At 58.1% G+C, this 19,870-nt stretch overlaps 1 protein-coding gene across 1 annotated transcript; it reads left to right on the top strand.

Moving 5' to 3' along the window:
• Window positions 1–9,924: 9,924 nt before the first annotated feature.
• Window positions 9,925–19,292, top strand: ITGA5 (integrin subunit alpha 5; the record flags this gene model as incomplete). Its single annotated transcript, XM_085534145.1, is given in 14 exon segments — window positions 9,925–10,221; window positions 11,299–11,426; window positions 12,949–13,067; window positions 13,168–13,291; window positions 14,545–14,606; window positions 15,189–15,234; window positions 16,476–16,495; window positions 16,497–16,602; window positions 18,144–18,188; window positions 18,276–18,319; window positions 18,434–18,490; window positions 18,917–18,944; window positions 18,947–18,968; window positions 19,066–19,292. Coding segments are annotated over 14 exon segments (1,231 nt in total), but the record flags the coding sequence as incomplete, so codon positions are not given.
• Window positions 19,293–19,870: the final 578 nt, after the last annotated feature.

Here is a 19,870-nt window from a genome sequence, read left to right as displayed (position 1 = left end):
TGACGGGAGTGTCTCCCCCCCCCCCCCCCCCCATCCTATTTTTCCACCTATTTTGCCCCATTGAAAGCAATTGTGGAGTGATGCTGGGGGAACCACAGCACTCAACGTACAGCAGGGACCCAAATAGGGCACCCTGGGGTGCTCTAAGCCCATATGTGGGGTGATCTAATGTATGGGGTGCTCTAATCCCATGTATGGGGTGCTCTAATCCCATAATCCCATGTATGGGGTGCTCTGTTCCCATGTGTGGGGTGCTCTAATGTATGGGGTGCTCTAATCCCATGTATGGGGTGCTCTAATCCCATTTATGGGGTGCTCTAATCCCATAATCCCATGTATGGGGTGCTCTAATCCCATGTGTGGGGTGCTCTAATCCCACATATGGGGTGCTCTAATCCCATGTATGGGGTGCTCTAATCCCATGTATGGGATGCTGTAATATATGGGGTGCTCTAATCCCGTGTATGGGGTTCTCTAATCCATGTATGGGGTGCTCTAATCCCATAATCCCATGTATGGGGTGCTCTAATCCCATGTGTGGGGTGCTCTAATCCCACATATGGGGTGCTCTAATCCCATGTATGGGGTGCTCTGTTCTGATGTATGGGGTGCTCTGTTCCCATGTATGGGGTGCTCTAATCCCATGTGTGGGGTGCTGTAATATATGGGGTGCTCTAATCCATGTATGGGGTGCTCTAATCCCATGTATGGGGTGCTCTATTCCCATGTATGGGGTGTTCTAATCCCATAATCCCATGTATGGGGTGCTCTAATGTATGGGGTGCTCTAATCCATTTGTGGGGTGCTCTAATCCCATGTATGGGGTGCTCTAATCCCATAATCCCATGTATGGGGTGCTCTAATTCCATGTGTGGGTGCTCTAATATATGGGGTGCTCTAATCCCATGTATGGGGTGCTGTAATATATGGGGTGCTCTAATCCCATGTATTGGGTGCTCTAATGTATGGGGTGCTCTGTTCCCATGTATGGGGTGCTCTAATATATGGGGTGCTCTAATCCCATGTATGGGGTGCTCTAATGTATGGGGTGCTCTAATCCCATGTATGGGGTGCTCTAATCCCATAATCCCATATATGGGTTGCTCTGTTCCCATGTATGGGGTGCTCTAATCCCATGTGTGGGATGCTCTAATTCTGGGGTGCTCTATTCCCATATATGGGCTGCTCTAATGTATGGGGTGCTCTAATCCCATGTGTGGGTGCTCTAATGTATGGGGTGCTCTAATCCCATGTATGGGATGCTGTAATATATGGGGTGCTCTAATCCCATGTATGGGATGCTGTAATATATGGGGTGCTCTAATCCATGTATGGGGTGCTCTAATCCCATGTATGGGGTGCTCTAATCCCATGTGTGGGGTGCTCTAATCCCATAATCCCATGTATGGGGTGCTCTAATCCCATGTATGGGGTGCTCTAATCCATGTATGGGGTGCTCTAATCCCATGTATGGGGTGCTCTAATCCCATAATCCCATGTATGGGGTGCTCTAATCCCATGTATGGGGTGCTCTAATCCCACATATGGGGTGCTCTAATGTATGGGGTGCTCTGTTCTGATGTATGGGGTGCTCTGTTCCCATGTATGGGGTGCTCTAATCCCATGTATGGGGTGCTCTAATCCCATGTGTGGGGTGCTGTAATATATGGGGTGCTCTAATCCCATGTGTGGGGTGCTCTAATATATGGGGTGCTCTAATCCCATGTGTGGGGTGCTCTAATATATGGGGTGCTCTAATCCCATGTGTGGGGTGCTCTAATGTATGGGATGCTCTAATCCCATGTGTGGGGTGCTCTAATGTATGTGGTGCTCTAATCCCATGTATGGGGTTCTCTAATCCCATTTGTGGGGTGCTCTAATCCCATGTGCAGGGTGCTCTAAACCCATGTATGGGGTGCTTTCATGTATGGGGTGCTCTAATCCCATATGTGGGATGCTCTGTTCCCATGTATGGGGTGCTCTGTTCTGATGTATGGGGTGCTCTAATCCCATGTATGGGGTCCTCTAATCCCATATGTGGGGTGATCTAATGTATGGGGTGCTCTAATCCCATGTATGGGGTGCTCTAATGTATGGGGTGCTCTAATCCCATGTATGGGGTGCTCCAATCCCATGTATAGGGTGCTCTAATCCCATAATCCCATGTATGGGGTGCTCTAATCCCATGTGTGGGGTGATCTAATGTATGGGGTGCTCTAATCCCATGTATGGGGTGCTCTAATCTCATGTATGGGGTGCTCTAATCCCATAATCCCATGTATGGGGTGCTCTAATCCCATGTATGGGGTGCTCTAATCCCATGTATGGGGTGCTCTAATGTATGGGGTGCTCCAATCCCATGTATAGGGTGCTCTAATCCCATAATCCCATGTATGGGGTGCTCTAATCCATGTATGGGGTGCTCTAATATATGGGGTGCTCTAATCCCATGTATTGGATGCTTGTTTCTCGCCCCCCCCTGCAGACCCCCTGTCCCCCACCCCATGGCCTCAGTGGGGCTGTGGGATCCAGCAGCGCTCATTGACTTTGCCTTGTTGCTTTGACACCCCACAGCAAAGCAGCAGCTGCCCGTAGAGCATCGGATCAAGGCTGGTTTCCTCCTGCACACGCAATGAAATCACCCCTTGCACCTCCAGCATCACCTCTGCTCCTCAACCACCACTTCTGCTGCTGGAACAGCACTGCAAGAGTCTCATTTTCCCTTTGATTGAGTCCCAGCCGTCGAGGGCAGGAGGAGGTGGGGAGGAACCGTGAGGTTGGGGCTGAGTTTCAATGCCAGGAGCCAGCCCTGGGTGTGAGGATCCTATGGCAGGGTGGTTGGGATGGCTCCTATGTGTGTGTATGTGTGTGTATGTGTGTGTACTGTGTGTGTATTGTGTGTAAGGGGAGGTTTCCTGCACTAAGTCCGGATGTTTTTCCCGGTGCATGGAGGAATTGGGGGCTGAGCTGTTGTACCAGCCTTAGAAACACAAATATCTGCCACCATCATCATCCTCTGTGCTCTGTGACCATGTATGTGGAGCAGATGGAGCCTGTTGTGCTTTGCAGTGCAAGCAGTGGCTCTTTTGAGCTCAATTTTGGGCTGATTTCCTGCCTTTTTGGTGTTGCTTTATCCCCAGCCCCACTATAACCCTTAACCCTGAGCACTACAACCCACCTCAACCATCTCTCCCTGTTCTATGGGGCGATGGACAGGACCTGGAGCAGCACAAGGACCGAAGGGACATCAGCTGAGCCCCCCCCCCACCCAAAGGACCCCCATATGTGAGTACCAGGCCCTGCAGTGTGAGCTGCCATTAAACATCCCCCTTTGCCTTCACTCCCACCCATCTCCCTGCTGCGATTCAGCGGCGCCGTGTTGGGGAATAAAGCAAGAATTCCCCATCAAACTGCTGCTAAAAAAGGCAGGAAGGGGAGGAGGAGGAGGAGGAGGAGGAAGGAATGGCTGGTTCTTAGGGGCAAATGGCAGCAATGGGGCCATAAAGCAGCTCTGTGTGCCCCCACTGAAAGGCTGGGAGCCCTTTGAAGTCAATGGGTGTGAGATGCATCCCCTGTTTGCACAGCGTGAGGCTGAACCCAGGGGATCCCCAGCACTGATCCCTCCCCCTGCGGCTTCAGCTTCCCCTTTTACACTTGGTTTCCATCTCCATCAGCTCACACGGGGCTGTTAAGGAGATCCCAGCCCTGAGATCCCAGCCCTGAGATCCCAGCACTGAGATCCCAGCACTGAGATCCCAACACTGAGATCCCAGCACTGAGATCCCAACACTGAGATCCCAGCACTGAGATCCCAACACTGAGATCCCAGCCCTGAGATCCCAGCCCTGAGATCCCAGCACTGAGATCCCAGCACTGAGATCCCAGCACTGAGCTGGCTCAGCAGCTCTACCTGTCCCCATCCTGCAGCTGAAATCAGGGCTGGGGGCTTTTGTGCCGTTATATGCCCTTATATGTGCTTACAGCCCCATATAGGGGGTAATTGTGGGGTATCAAGGCTGGGTACTGCCTTCATTATGTGCCCTGCTGTGCTTACAGCCCCATATAGGGGGTAATTGGGGTATCAGGGGGTAATTGGGGTATCAGGGCTGGGGGCTGCCTTCATTATATGCCCTTCTATGTGCTTACAGCCTCACATAGGGGTCTATTTGGGTCCCTGCCCCATAGCTGTATGGCACAGCTGGGATGCTGAGCAGGGGTTTATTAGGGCAGCAGGGCTGGGTGGGGGGGGCAGCTCAGTGTCTGTGTCACCTCGTGGTGCTGAAGCTGAAGCTCGTGCCCTTGTGATGCCCCCCATGGAGCTGGTCTTATCACCATGTCTGGATGGGGGGGCTGCAATGGGGAGGGCTGATATATCCCAAAGGGGCCCTGAATGGGTTATGGGGGGGCACGAGGGCACAGCTGGCAGCCTATAGGTGTGTGTATGGACATAGGGCTGATGTTTGCACACTGTGTGTCCCTGTGCCCTATAGCTGTGTTAGGTGTGCTCTGCTCACATCCATACCCCTTCCTGAGCCCTATTCAGTGCCATACCCCTGCACCCACAACCCATATCCACATATCCACATCCCATATCCCATATCCATATATCCACATCCCATATCCACATATCCACATCCCATATCCCATATCCATATATACACAACCCGTATCCACATCCCTCCCTGTACTCACAACTAATATCCACATCCCATATCCACATATCCACATACCCACAACCCATATCCACAGCCCTCCCCATATCCACACCCCATATCCCATATCCACATATCCACATCCCACATCCCATATCCCATATCCATATATCCACATCCCATATCCCATATCCATATATCCACATCCCATATCCCATATCCCATATCCACATCCGATATCCCATATCCACATCCCATATCCATATATCCACAACCCATATCCACAGCCCTCCCTGCACCCACATCCCATATCCATATATCCACATGCCATATCCCATATCCACATTTCCACATCCCATATCCACATCCCATATCCACATATCCACATCCCATATCCCATATCCATATATCCACATCCCATATCCCATATGCATATATCCACATCCCATATCCATATATCCACATCCCATATCCACATATCCATATATTCACATCCCACAACCTATATCCACAGCCCTCCCTGCACCCACATCCCATATCCCATATCCATATATCCACATCCCATATCCACATATCCACTTCCCATATCCCATATCCATATATCCATATCCCATATCCCATATCCATACATCCACATCCCATATCCATATATCCACATCCCATATCCACATATCCATATATCCACATCCCATATTCCATATCCATATATCCACATCCCACATCCCATATCCACATATCTACATCCCATATCCCATATCCATATATCCACAACCCAGATCCACAGCCCTCCCTGCACCCACATCCCATATCCCATATCCATATACCCACATCCCATATCCATATATCCACATCCCATATCCCATATCCACATATCCACATCCCATATCCACATCCCATATCCCATATCCATATATCCACATCCCATATCCATATATCCACATCCCACATCCCATATCCATATATCCACATCCCATATCCATATACCCACATCCCATATCCCATGTCCATACATCCACATCCCATACCCACATACCCACAGCCCCCCCTGCCCCCACATCCCACACCCCCCACCATTCCCATTATCCCCCCAGTTTCTCCCCCCATTCCCACCCATGTCCCCCCCCATCCCCACGTCCCTCCCTGCCCCCCCCCCCCCCCCCTTTGCTGCCCCCCTTCCTGGCCCTATTCCTCCCCCCCCCGCCTGCAGCTCCAGTTCCATATTGGGAAGCTGCCCTGCACAGCGCTGGGCCCTTTGCCAGCCCTGGGATGGCTCCATTCCTTGCACCCCCGACACGTGTGTGTGCCCCCGGGGTCACCGAGCTCTGCCCTCCACCCCCCATTATAAAACACCCCCCACCCTAAAACACCCCCCCCCACCCTTGGGTGCCCCCTATGGGGATGTCCCCCCCCCCTCAGCCCACCCATCTCTCTCATCCCAGCCCCCCCAAACGCTGCTGTGCCCCAGCAAAGGGGGGTGGGGGGGGCAGGGGGTGACGTGGCCCCATAGCAGTCCCAGGCTATATAGGGGATGGTGGTGGTGGTGAGTCAGGCTTGGGGCCCCCCCCTGCCCCCCCCCCCCCCAGGCCCTGCAGTGACTCAGGGACGCCCTGGCCATACTTAGACAGGGGCACCCACACCCTGACCCATAGGCATCCCTGGGTGGGGCGGGGGGGGTCCTTTGTATGGGGGGGGGGGGTGTCCTTTGTATGGGGGGGGGGGGGGTATCCATAGGGTATCCATGGGGTGGGAGCTGTGGAGGTGGGGGGCTAAGGGGGGTCCTGGGGTTGGGGGTGGAGTATCCATAGGGTGTCTATGGGGTGGGAGCTGGGGGTCTAAGAGGGGTCCTGGGGGGGGGCCATGGGGTGTCCTTTGTGGGGGTGTTATCCATAGGGTGTCTATGGGATGGGAGCTGGGGGGCTGAGGGGGGGGGCCCATGGGGTGTTCTTTGTATGGGGGAGGATATCCATAGGGTGTCTATGGGATGGGAGCTGTGGAGGTGGGGGGCTAAGAGGGGTCCTGGGGGGGGGGCATGGGGTGTCCTTTGTATGGGGGGGGTATCCATAGGGTGTCTATGGGGTGGGAACTGGGGAGCTGGGGGGCTAAGACGGGTCCTGGGGTTGGGGGTGGGGCATCCATAGGGTGTCTATGGGGTGGGAGGTGGGGGGCTAAGGGGGGAATGAGGTGAGGATGTCCATTGTATGGGGGGGGATGTCCATAGGGTGTCTATGGGGTGGGAGCTGGGGAGGTGGGGGGCGATGGGGCTGCCAGAGGGGGGGTGTTCTGGGATTGGGGGGGTGGGTGGAAGGATGGGGGTCCCATAAGGATGGTGTCTATGGGGTGGGGGGCACCCAGGGCTGTCAGCCATGGGGTGATGGGCGCATAGAGATGGGACTATGGGGGTGTCCTGGGAATGGGGGGGGGCAGCGGGATCCCCTATAGGGACAGAGCAGGGGGGGGCACTGAGTGTGCACAGCGGGCCGGGCTCACAATGGGGCCGGGTGTGCAAAGGGGCAGGAAGGGGCTGCGGCGCCAGCATTGTTCAGAACCAGCCACGGAAACGGCCCCATTGTCCCCACGGGCACCGTGCCCGCGTGGGCACACGCACATTTACACACTCACTTACACACTTATTTACACACTTATTTACACACTCACCCCCCCTCGTGTGCAAACCCAGCACCCAAAGCTGGGCACAGCGCTGCGAGCGGCGCCCCATCCACCACACAGCGGGGGGGGGGGGGGGGGGGGGGCATCCCATCTCATAGGGCACAAAGGGACACCCCCATATCCCCCCCCACCCCATAACCCCCCTCACCCCATATCCCCCCCACCCTATATCCAACCCCATATCCCACCCCCCCTAATTCCGACCCCCAGCCCAGCTGTGCCGGCCGCCATTGCATCAGCGGCGCAGGAATGCGGCGGCCCCGCAGCAGCCGGCAGAGGCCCCGACCCCCCCCCCACCCCATAGCACAGCCCCCCTCCCACCCCATAGCACAGCCCCATTGCAGCCATATGGGATCGGCTCCAGCCCCATTGCCACCATTTCCTTCCCGGAAGCGGCTCCGGCTCCCCCCCCCCCCGGTGCAATGTCCCATTCACGTCCTGTGCCCCCACCCCACACTGCTGCCCCATATGGACACCCCCCCCCCCCCATGTCCCTTCATTGTCCCCATATTGTGTCCCCTGGGCTCTCAACCTCCTGCCCCACCCCCCCCAGTGTCCCATGTCCCATAGCCCCACGTCCCTATATCCTCATGTCCCATAGCCTCACATCCCATGTCCCCATATCCTAATGTCCCATAGTCCCATAGCCCCATGCCCCCATATCCCTATATCCTCATGTCCCCATGCCCCATAGCCACACAGCCCCATATCCCCATGTCCCTGTGTCGTATAACCCCATGTTCCCAAATCCCCATGTCCCATAGCCCCATATCCCTATATCTCCCTGTCTCATAACCCCATATCCCCATGTCCTCATATCCCCATGTCCCATAGCCCCATGTCCCCATATCCCTATGTCCCATGTCCCTATATCCCCATATCCCCGTATCCCCATGTCCGTATATCCCCATGTTCCTATACCCCCATGTCCCCATATCCCCATGTCCCATGTCCCCATATCCCCATGTCCCCATATCCCCCCCCCCATTCCCTCATTGCCCCCCCTTTTCTCCCCACTCCCCACCATCCCCATCCCACTGTGCTACCCCCATTCTCAGTGTCCCCATATCCCCACTATCCCCATATCCCATATCAGTCCCCATATCCCATATCAGTCCCCATATCCCCACTATCCCCTTATCCCTTATCAGTCCCGGTGTCCCACCCCCCCGGGGGAATCCCGTTGTTCCGTGTCCCCCTGGTGATTTCCTTCCCCCCCCCGGTCAATCCCCGTTCCCACTGTCCCCATATTATCCCACTATCCCCATATTATCCCATTGTCCTCGTTATCCTGTTGTCCCCCTATTATCCCGCTGTCCCCATATTATCCCATTGTCCCCCGTTATCCCGTTTTCCCTATTATCCCATTGTCCCCATTATCCCGTTGTCCTCGTTATCCCACTATCCCCATATTATCCCGTTGTCCCCATATTATCCAGTTGTCCCGTTATCCCGTTGTCCCCCCATTATCCCACTGTCCCCCATTATCCCGTTGTCCCCCTATTATCCCACTATCCCCCTATTATCCCGTTATCCCACCGTCCCCCCGTTATTCCCGTCCCTGTCCCCCCATTATCCCGTTGTCCCCGTTATCCCATTGTCCCCCATTATCCCACTATCCCCATATTATCCCACTATCCCTCTGTTATCCCGTTATCCCCATATTATCCCACTATCCCCCCATTATCCCATTGTCCCCCTATTATCCCTCTGTCCCCCCGTTATCCCGTTGTCCCCATTATCCCACTATCCCCATATTATCCCATTGTCCCCTCTGTTATCCCGTTATCCCCATATTATCCCACTATCCCCCCATTATCCCGTTGTCCCCCGTTATCCCGTTGTCCCCATTATCCCACTATCCCCATATTATCCCACTATCCCCCCATTATCCCATTGTCCCCATTATCCCCCTGTCCCCCCGTTATCCCCCTATTATCCCCCCGTTATCCCGTTGTCCCCATTATCCCACTATCCCCATATTATCCCGTTGTCCCCCTATTATCCCTCTATCCCCCCGTTATCCCCCCGTCCCCCCATTATCCCTCTGCCCCCCCATTATCCCGTTATCCCCCCGTTATCCCCCTATTATCCCACTATCCCCCTATTATCCCGTTGTCCCCCGTTATCCCGTTATCCCCCTATTATCCCACTATCCCCCCATTATCCCTCTGTCCCCCGTTATCCCGTTATCCCCCCGTTATCCCCCTATTATCCCACTATCCCCCTATTATCCCGTCGTCCCCCGTTATCCCGTTGTCCCCCTATTATCCCACTATCCCCCTATTATCCCCCTGTCCCCCATTATCCCTCTGTCCCTGTCCCCCCATTATCCCATTATCCCACTATCCCCTCATTATCCCATTGTCCCCCTATTATCCCCCTGTCCCCCCCATTATCCCCCCGTTATCCCGTTATCCCCCATTATCCCCCCGTTATCCCCCCGTTATCCCCCTATTATCCCTCTGTCCCCCCGTCCCCCTATTATCCCCCTATTATCCCCCCGTTATCCCGTTATCCCCCCGTTATCCCTCCTTCCCCCCGCCCGGTGCCGGTCCCGGGGCGCTGTTCGCTGACTCCTCCCCGTTGAGTCACATCGGGGCGGAGCGGGGCCGGCCCGGACCCCGACCCCCCCCCGGGCACTTTCCGCGGTGACTCCGAGTCGGCGGCTCCGCTGAGCCGGGCAGCCCCGCTCCCTTATGGCCCCGCCGCGATGGCTCCGGTTCCGTTCCCGGTTCCGTTCCCGGTTCCGTTACCGGGCGCTGGTCCCGGTGCTGGTATCGTTATTGCTGCCTCCATCCGCCGCTTTCAACCTGGACACGTCGAGGCCCTTCGTTTTCCGGGGGTCTCCCGGTTCCTTGTTCGGTTTCGCGCTGGATTTTTACCTGCCCCGACCCAACAGGTACCGGGGAAATGGGACCGAACCGGGACCGAACCGGGACCGAACCGGGACCGAACCGGCACCGCCCCGACGGGAGAATCAACGGGGAGACGGGAAACGGGACGGGGGGGGGGGGGGGGAAAGGGAACGGGGAGCGGCCCCGGGGCGGGGATGGGACGGGAACGGGAAACCGGGACGGGATATAGGAACGGGAACGGGATATGGGAACGGGATATAGGAACGGGAACGGGATATAGGAACGGGATATAGGAATATAGGAACGGGAACGGGAAACCGGGACGGGATATGGGAACCGGGACTGAGTAACGGGAACGGGATGGGGAAACGGAAACAGCCCGGGAAGGAAGGAGGGCGGATGGGGGGCGGATGGAGGGGGGGGGGCTCAGCCCTGTCCCGGACCCCCCCACACCCCCCCCAGGCGGCCCCAATGAGGCGCCCCCCCCCCCCACCCCCCGTCGGGGGTCCCGGAGTTTCCTGTAACCGGAGCCTGGAACGGCCTCAGGGAGGGGCTGGGGGGGGGGGGGGGGAAGGAGCTCGGCAGGACCCCCCCCACAAAAAGCAATGGCGGTGATGGGACCCGCACGGTGCCGCCCCCCCCCCTCACCGGGGACCCCCATCCCACACGCAGCCCATTGCCCCCCTTTATGGGCCCCCCCCATCATTGATCAGAGGCACCAACCCCCCCCCATGACACCCCCATGTCCCCACATTCCCATTGACTGACCCCCCCCATGTCCCTACTTTCCCATTGACTGACCCCCCCCATGTCCCCACATTCCCATTGACTGACCCCCCCCATGTCCCCACATTCCCATTGACTGACCCCCCCCCGTGTCCCCACATTCCCATTGACTGACCCCCCCCGTGTCCCCACATTCCCATTGACTGACCCCCCCCGTGTCCCCACATTCCCATTGACTGACCCCCCCCATGTCCCCACATTCCCATTGACTGACCCCCCCCCCCCCATGTCCCCACATTCCCATTGACTGACCCCCCCCCCGTGTCCCCACATTCCCTCCCATTGACTGACCCCCCCCCACTGTGTATGTTCTTGTCCCCCCCCACCCCATACAGTGTCAGCATCCTGGTGGGGGCCCCCAAAGCCAACACGAGTCAACCCAACGTTACCCAGGGGGGGGCGGTTTATCACTGCCCGTGGCCCCCCAGCAGCGACTGCACCCCCATCGACTTCGACCACATCGGTAATGGGACGGGATGGGGTCTGGGGGTGGGGGTGGGGTCTATGGGATGGGGTCTATGGGATGGGATGGGGTCTATGGGATGGGATAGGGTCAGTAGGGTGGGGGTGGGGTCAGTGGGATAGGGATGGTTTAAATGGGATGGGGTCTATGGGATGGGGATGGGGTCAGTGGGAGGGGGATGGGTTAAATGGGATGGGGTCAATGGGATGGGATGGGGTCTATGGGATGGGGATGGGGTCTATGGGATGGGGATGGGGTCTATGGGATGGGGATGGGGTCTGTGGGATGGGATAGGGTCAGTGGGATGGAGGTGGTGTGAATGGGGTGGGGATGGGGTCTATGGGATGGGGATCAATGGGGTGAGATGGGGTCAGTGGGGGGGGATGGGGTCTATGGGATGGGGATGGGGTCTATGGGATGGGGTCTATGGGGTAGGGATGGGGTCTATGGGATGGGATAGGGTCAGTGGGGTGGGGGTGGTATGAATGGGGTGGGGATGGGGTCTATGGGGTGGGGATCAATGGGGTGAGATGGGGTCAATGGGATGGGGATGGGGTCTATGGGATGGGGATGGTGTCAGTGGGGTGGGGTGGGGTCAGTGGGATGGGGATGGGGTCAATGAGGTGGGGTCTATGGGATGGGGATGGGTTAAATGGGATGGGGTCAGTGGGATGGGGATGGGGTCTATGGGATGGGGATGGGGTCTATGGGATGGGGATGGAGTCTATGGGGTGAGGGTGGGGTCAGTGGGGTGGGATGGGGTCAATGGGATGTGGAGGGGGTCTGCGGGGTGGGGGTGGTGTGAATGGGGTGGGGTCTATGGGATGGGGTCTATGGGATGGGATGAGGTCTATGGGACGGGGATGGGGTCAGTGGGAGGGGAGTGGTGTGAATGGGGTGGGGATGGGGTCTATGGGGTGGGGGTGGGGTCAATGGGATGGCGATGGGGTCTGTGGGGTGAGGGTGGGGTCTATGGGACAGGGATGTGGTCAATGGTATGGGGTCAGTAGGATGGGGTCAATGGGATGGGGATGGGGTCAGGATGTGGGGATGGGGATGGCTGACGGGGGGAGGGGGTGTCTTCAATGGGGATGGGGGTATGAGAAGGAATGGGGCGGTGCTATGGGGTGGGATATGGGGACAGGGAATGGGTTTGGGGGCAGGACACACCGGGTGTGGGACCGGGATGTGGTCAGCTATGGGGCGGCACAGGGACGGGATATAGGGACGGGCTATAGGGACAGGATTTAGGGACAGGGCACAGCCAGGTATAGGGACAGGTATGGGGCCAGCATGGCCAGGGGGCAAAGCCATATATCCCCAGCCCCCCCCTGCCCCCCATCCTGCCCCATAGCTCCGTGCCCCCCACGTTGTCCCCCCCCCGCAGCGTCCTTGGCCCCATAGCAAAGCTTGGTTAACCATAAACCCATGGGCACTTCGGGAGGGGGGGGGTGAGTGCTGGGAGGTGGGGGGGGGGTTGTGGAGCTGTTGACCCCTCTATGTGCTCCCCCTCCCCCTATAGGGACCCGCACCCACCCCAATGACTTTGGGGGCAACGGCACCGAGACCCCCGACCCCATGGAGTATAAATCCCTACAGTGGTTCGGGGCCACCGTGAGGGCACACAACGCGTCCATCCTGGTAATGGGGGGGGTCTAATTGAGGGGGGGGCTGTATGTGTATAGATGCAGACCCCTCCTTGTGCCCTATATTTACCTGTATCCCCCCCCCCCACATTCAGGCCTGTGCCCCCCTGTACAGCTGGCGCCCCATAAAGGACGAGGGGGGGCGCGACCCGGTGGGCACCTGCTTCCTTTCCATTGGGAACTTCTCCAAGTTCGTGGAGTATGCGCCGTGCCGCTCAGGTGGGACCCCCCCCACATGGAACCCCCCCATCCAACCCCCCCACCCACCTATGGGACTCCCCCCCACACATGGGACCCCCCCCCAGCCACCCCCCACCCATGGGATCCCCATACACCCACCCCTGCACCCATGGACCCCCCCCCCATCCACCCCCTTACACATGGGACCCCCCCCCCAGCCACCACCCCACCCATGGGACCCTGTCATACACCCCACCCACCCACCCCAGCACCTACAGGACCCCCCACCCACCCATGGGACCCCCACCCATCCACCCCTCCATCCATGGGACCCCCCCCAGCCCCCCACCCATAGGACCCCCCACCCACAGGACCCCCCCCCAACCACCCCCATACCCATGGGACCTCCCCAACCATCGGATCCCCCCAACTACCCACCCATGGGACCCCATACACCCACACCCCACCCATGGGACCCCTCCCCCAGCCACCCCTCCACCCATGGAACCACCCCCCCTTCATCCACCCCCCCACCCATGGGACCCCCACACCCCATCCACCCCCCACCCATGGGATCCTCCACCCATGGGACCCCCTCCATACACCCCCCCACCCATGGGACCCCCATCCACCCCCCCCCCCCCCCCCCCCCATCCACCCATGGGACCCCCCCATCCACCCCCCCACCCATGGAACCCCCACACCCCATCCATCCCCCACCCATGGGACCCATGGGACCCCCCACACACACATGGGACCCCCATACATCCAACCCCCACCCTTGGGACCCCCCATCCACCCATAGGACCCCCATCCACCCCCCTACCCATGGGACCCCCTCCACACATGGGACCCCCACACCCTATCCACCCCCCACCCATGGCACCACCCCCCATACAACCCCCCACCCATGGACCCCCATACACCCACCCTCCACCCATGGGACCCCCCCATCCACCCATGGGGACCCCCTCATCCACCCCCCTACACGTGGGACCCCCTCCACCCCCCCACCCACCCATAGGACCCCCCCATCCAACCCCACCCATGGGACCCCCCCACCCACCCCCATACCCATGGGACCATTGGGAGGTGACACCCCTATGGACCCCCCCCATACACCCTGGGGTGACCCCTTCACTGTGGGGACCCCCCCCATTAGACCCCCATGGGACCACCCCCCCAAGCACACCCCCCTGTGCTTGGGATTGGAGGAGGGGGGGGGGAGCACCCCAACCCCTCCCTCAGTCCTGACTTTCAGCCCCCCCCCCCATTTATTTCTCTCCCCACAGATCTGAACTCCGAAGCTGGGCAGGGTTATTGCCAGGGGGGTTCAGTGCCGAGTTTCACCCAGGTGGGGGCTGGGGGGGGCTGGGGGGGGACATGGGGCAGGGGTTATAAGGGGACGTGGGGGGGTATAAGGGGATTTTGGGTGGGTATAAGGGGACATGGGGGGGTATAAAGGGACATGGGGGGGTATAAGGGGACACGGGGGGGGGTATAAGGGGTCATGGGGGGGGTATAGGGGGATATTGGGGGGGTATAAGGGCACATTGGGGGGATATACGGGGTCATTGGGGGGTGTATGGGGATATGGGGGGTATAAGGGGACATGGGGGGTATAAAGGGACATGGGGGGTATAAGGGGACACGGGGGGGGGTATAAGGGGATATTGGGGGGGTTAAAGGGGTCATGGGGCGGTATAAAGGGACATGGGGGGTATATAAGGGGATATTGGGGGTGTATAAAGGGATATTGGGGGGTATTGTGGGGATGGGGGGGTCCTGGATCCCCAGGCCTGGGGTGGGGTGTGGGGGGGTAAGAGGGCAGGATGTGATGGGGTAAATGGGGGGGGGTAAATGGGGGTGTAGGGTTGTATGTGGGGTATGGGGGGGGCGCTGGGGGTCTTTGGGCTGAATGGCTTTATCTCTGCAGACGGGACGTGTGCTCCTGGGGGGGCCTGGCAGTTTCTTCTGGCAAGGTGAGACCCCCCCCAGACACCCCAAATACCCCCCAGACACCCCAAATACCCCTCAAGAACCTATATACCCCCAGATACCCCCCAGTTACCCCTGAAATACCCAAGCGCCTAAATACCCCCATATACCCCCCAAATACCCCCAGATACCCCTCCAAGCACCCCTCCAATTACCTAAATACCCCCCAAATACCCCCCAGTTACCCCCCATATACCCCTCCAAGCAGCTAAATACCCCCAGATACCCCCAAATACCCCTCCAAGTAACTAAATACCCCAGATATCCCCCCAAACCCCCCCAGAGCACCCAAATACCCCCCAAATACCCCCAGTTACCCCCAAATCCCCTCCAAGCACCTAAATACCCCCAAATACCCCCCAACAACCCCAGCTGCCCCTAAACCCACCCTCAACCCCCTCCAACCCCCTTCAGGACCCCTCAGCGTTCCCATTAATGCCCTTAGGACCCCCATTTGCACCCTTAGGACCCCCATTAATGCCCTTATGACCCCCATTGACACCCTTAGGACCCCCATTAATGCCCTTATGACCCCCATTAACACCCTTAGGACCCCCATTAATGCCCTCATGACCCCATTAACACCCTTAGGACCCCCATTAACACCCTTATGAGCCCCATTAACACTCTTAGGACCCCCATTAATGCCCTTATGACCCCCATTAACACCCTTAGGACCCCCATTAATGCCCTTATGACCCCCATTGATGCCCTTAGGACCCCCATTAATGCCCTTATGACCCCCATTGACACCCTTAGGACCCCCATTAACACCCTTAGGACCCCCATTAACATCCTCATGACCCCCATTAACGCCCTTATGACCCCCATTGACACCCTTATGACCCCCATTAACACCCTTAGGACCCCCATTGACACCCTTATGACCCCCATTAACACCCTTAGGACCCCCATTAATGCCCGCATGACCCCCATTAACACCGTTAGGACCCCCATTTAACACCCTTATGACCCCTATTAACACCCTTATGACCCCCATTAACGCCCTTATGACCCCCATTAATGTCCTTATGACCCCCATTGACACCCTCATGACCCCCATTAACACCCTTATGACTCCCATTAACACCCTCATGACCCCCATTAACACCCTTATGACCCCCATTAACACCCTTAGGACCCCCATTAACACCTTAGGACCCCATATCTGCTCCCCCCACCCATGGGTGCTGTAGTGACCCCCCCCCATTTTACCCCCCCCCAGGGCAGGTGCTGTCGGCCACCCCAGGAGCAAATCGCCGCCTCCAATTACCCCGAGTATTTCATCCAGGACGTGGCCGGGCAGCTGCAGACACGGCAGGCGGCCGCCACCTACGATGATAGTTATATGGGTATGGGGGGGCTATGGGTCTGTATGGGGGGGGACAGGGGGGGTCTATGATGATAGTTATATGGGTATGGGGGGATATGGGCATGGGGGGGGTCCTATGATGATAGTTATATGGGTATGGGGGGATATGGGTCTGTATGGGGGGTTATATGGGTATGATGGGGGGGGGTCCTATGATGATAGTTATATGGGTATGGGGGGGATATGGGTCTGGGGGGGGGGACAGGGGGGTCTATGATGATAGTTATATGGGTATGGGGGGGATATGGGTATTGGGGGGGTCCTATGATGATAGTTATATGGGTATGGGGGGGATATGGGTCTGGGGGGCGACCTATGATGATAGTTATATGGGTATGGGGGGGGGTATATGGGTATTGGGGGGGTCCTACGATGATAGTTATATGGGTATGGGGGGATATGGGTCTGGGGGGGGACAGGGGGGGTCTATGATGATAGTTATATGGGTATGGGGGGGTATATGGGTATGGGGGGGGTTATATGGGTCTGTATGGGGGGGGGGGGTCCTATGATGATAGTTATATGGGTATGGGGGGTATATGGGTCTGTATGGGGAGGGACAGGGGGGACCTATGATGATAGTTATATGGGTATGGGGGGGGGTCCTATGATGATAGTTATATGGGTATGGGGGGGGTCCTATGATGATAGTTATATGGGTATGGGGGGGATATGGGTCGAGGGGGGGGGTGGTTATAGGGGTATGGGGGGTTATATGGGTCTGTATGGGGGGGGTTATATGGGTCTTTGGGGGGGGTCCTATGATGATAGTTATATGGGTATGGGGGGGGATATGGGTCGGGGGGGGGGGGTGGTTATAGGGGTATGGGGGTTATATGGGTCTGTATGTTGGGGGAGTCCTATGATGATAGTTTATGGGTATGGGGGGGTTATATGGGTATTGGGGGGGTCCTATGATGATAGTTATATGGGTATGGGGGGGGATATGGGTCGGGGGGGGGTGGTTATAGGGGTATGGGGGGTTATATGGGTCTGTATGGGGGGGGTTATATGGGTCTTTGGGGGGGGTCCTATGATGATAGTTATATGGGTATGGGGGGGGGATATGGGTCTGGGGGTGGGGGGGGTTATATGGGTATGGGGTGGGGGTTGCAAGGGGGGCCTATGATGATAGTTATATGGGTATGGGGGTGTTATATGGGTATGGGGGGGGCACCTATGATAGTTATATGTGTATGGGGGGGGTATATGGGTCTGTATGTTGGGGGGGGTCCTATGATGATAGTTATATTGGTATGGGGGGGTTATATGGGTCTGTGGGGGGGGGTCCTATGATGATAGTTATATGGGTATGGGGGGCTTATATGGGTCCTGTATGGGGTTTATGGGTCTGTGGGGGGGACACCTATGATGATAGTTATATGGGTATGGGGGGGGTTATATGGGTCTGTGGGGGGGACCTATGATGATAGTTATATGGGACATCATTAATGGGGTTCTGTATGGGGCCATGGGGACCCTGGGGCTGTGGGGCCACCATTGACCCCTTTTCCCCTATAGGGTACTCGGTGGCTGTTGGAGAGTTCAGTGGGGACTCAACACAAGGTGGGTGCTGTGCCCCATTGGGGTGGGGGGGGGACACAAAGCTGTGCCCCCCCAATAGAGGTGACATTGTCCCTTTATCCCTTACAGACTTTGTGGCCGGTGTCCCCAAGGGGAACCTCACCTATGGCTATGTAAGGATGGGGGGGGGGGCGTAAATGGGGGGTGGGTTGTGGGGGGACACAATGTGGGGGGGGGGCACTGTGGGGTTCCCTGTGCTTCAGTGTGTGTCCCCCCCCCCCCCCCAGGTCACCATCCTCAATGGCACCAACATGAAGTCGCTGTATAATTTCTCAGGGGAGCAGGTGAGGCTGGGGGGGGGGGGGGGCTTAAATGGGGGGGGGGGTTTGGGGGCTTAATGAGGGGGGGTGGGGGACTTGGGGGGCCTGGTTGCCCCTATAGGTGCAAGGGAGGTGCTGGGGGGGGGGTGTTGTGGAGGGGATCCATGGGGGTGCGGGGGGCGGGTGATTGTGTGTGGTGGGGGGGGGGGGGCAGCCATGTGGGTCTGGGGTCTCCTATGTGAAGTGGGGGGTGCGGGGGGGGGGGGGGGGGGGGCATAACCTATGGACATTGATATATAGGCCAGATGGGATGGGAGCATCCATAGGGGCTGGGGGGGGGTTGTATGCATGGGGTTGGGGGGGGTATGCATGGGGGGGGGGGGCACCCTGTATATTGGGTGGGGGGGTCACACCGTAGTGTCCCCCCCCATCACCCCCCCCATATAACAGATGGCAGCATACTTTGGCTATGCAGTGGCAGCACTGATGTGAACAACGATGGGTGAGTCCCACCCCAAACCCCCCCATCCACCCCAGACCCCCACCCTATATGGGTGCTGGGACACCCCCCCCCCTTAAATAACCCCCCCCCCCAACAGGCTGTGTGACCTCCTGGTTGGAGCCCCCCTGTTTATGGAGCGCACGGGGGATGGGAGGGTGCAGGAGGTGGGCAGGGTGTATCTATACCTGCAGGGGGGGGGGCTCCTCCATGGCCCCCCCTCCATGCCCCCCACCCCCACCATGGCCCTGACCGGACCCCAGGAGTTCGGGCGCTTTGGAAGCGCAATGGCTGCATTGGGGGACCTGGACCTGGATGGGTTTAATGGTGGGTAATGGGGGGGGGTCTCTGGGGGGGGGTATAGGGTGTATGGGGGTTGGGGGGGAGCTGGTAATGGGGGTGTATGTGGTGTAAGGGGATGGGGGGGGGTTCAGAGTGTAATGGGGGTGGGGGTTGTGGGGGGGTGGGGGGTGTAAATGGAATGATGGGGGAATGCGGGGGGTGGGGAGCATGGGGTTTATGGGGGGGCTGCAGGAGGATCTGTGCTATGGGGTGATATAGGGAGGTGGCTATAGGGGGGCACGGGGCTATAGGGTGCCATGGGGGGGGGTCATGGGGTATGTGGGCTATAGGGGAGGGGGGCACAGGGTTATAGGGTGCCATGGGAGGGGTTAATGGGATATGTGGGCCAAGGGGGGGGGCACAGGGCTATAGGGTGCCATGGGGGGCTGTAGGGGGTATCTGGGTTATGGTGGGGGGCACAGGGCTATAGGGTGCCATGGGAGGGGTTAATGGGGTATGTGGGCTATGGGGGGGGGCACAGGGTTATAGGGTGCCTTGGGGGGGGGGTTCATGGGGTATGTGGGCTATAGGGGAGGGGGAGTACAGGGTTATAGGGTGTAATG

The sequence above is a fragment of the Coturnix japonica genome, unplaced genomic scaffold (genome assembly GCF_054131305.1).
Source record: "Coturnix japonica strain WE unplaced genomic scaffold, WE-NBRP24 Scf075, whole genome shotgun sequence".
In the NCBI taxonomy this organism is placed as follows: Eukaryota; Metazoa; Chordata; class Aves; order Galliformes; family Phasianidae; genus Coturnix; species Coturnix japonica.
Note: the sequence above shows the minus strand (reverse complement) of the source record. Positions and strands in the feature narration are given on the sequence as shown.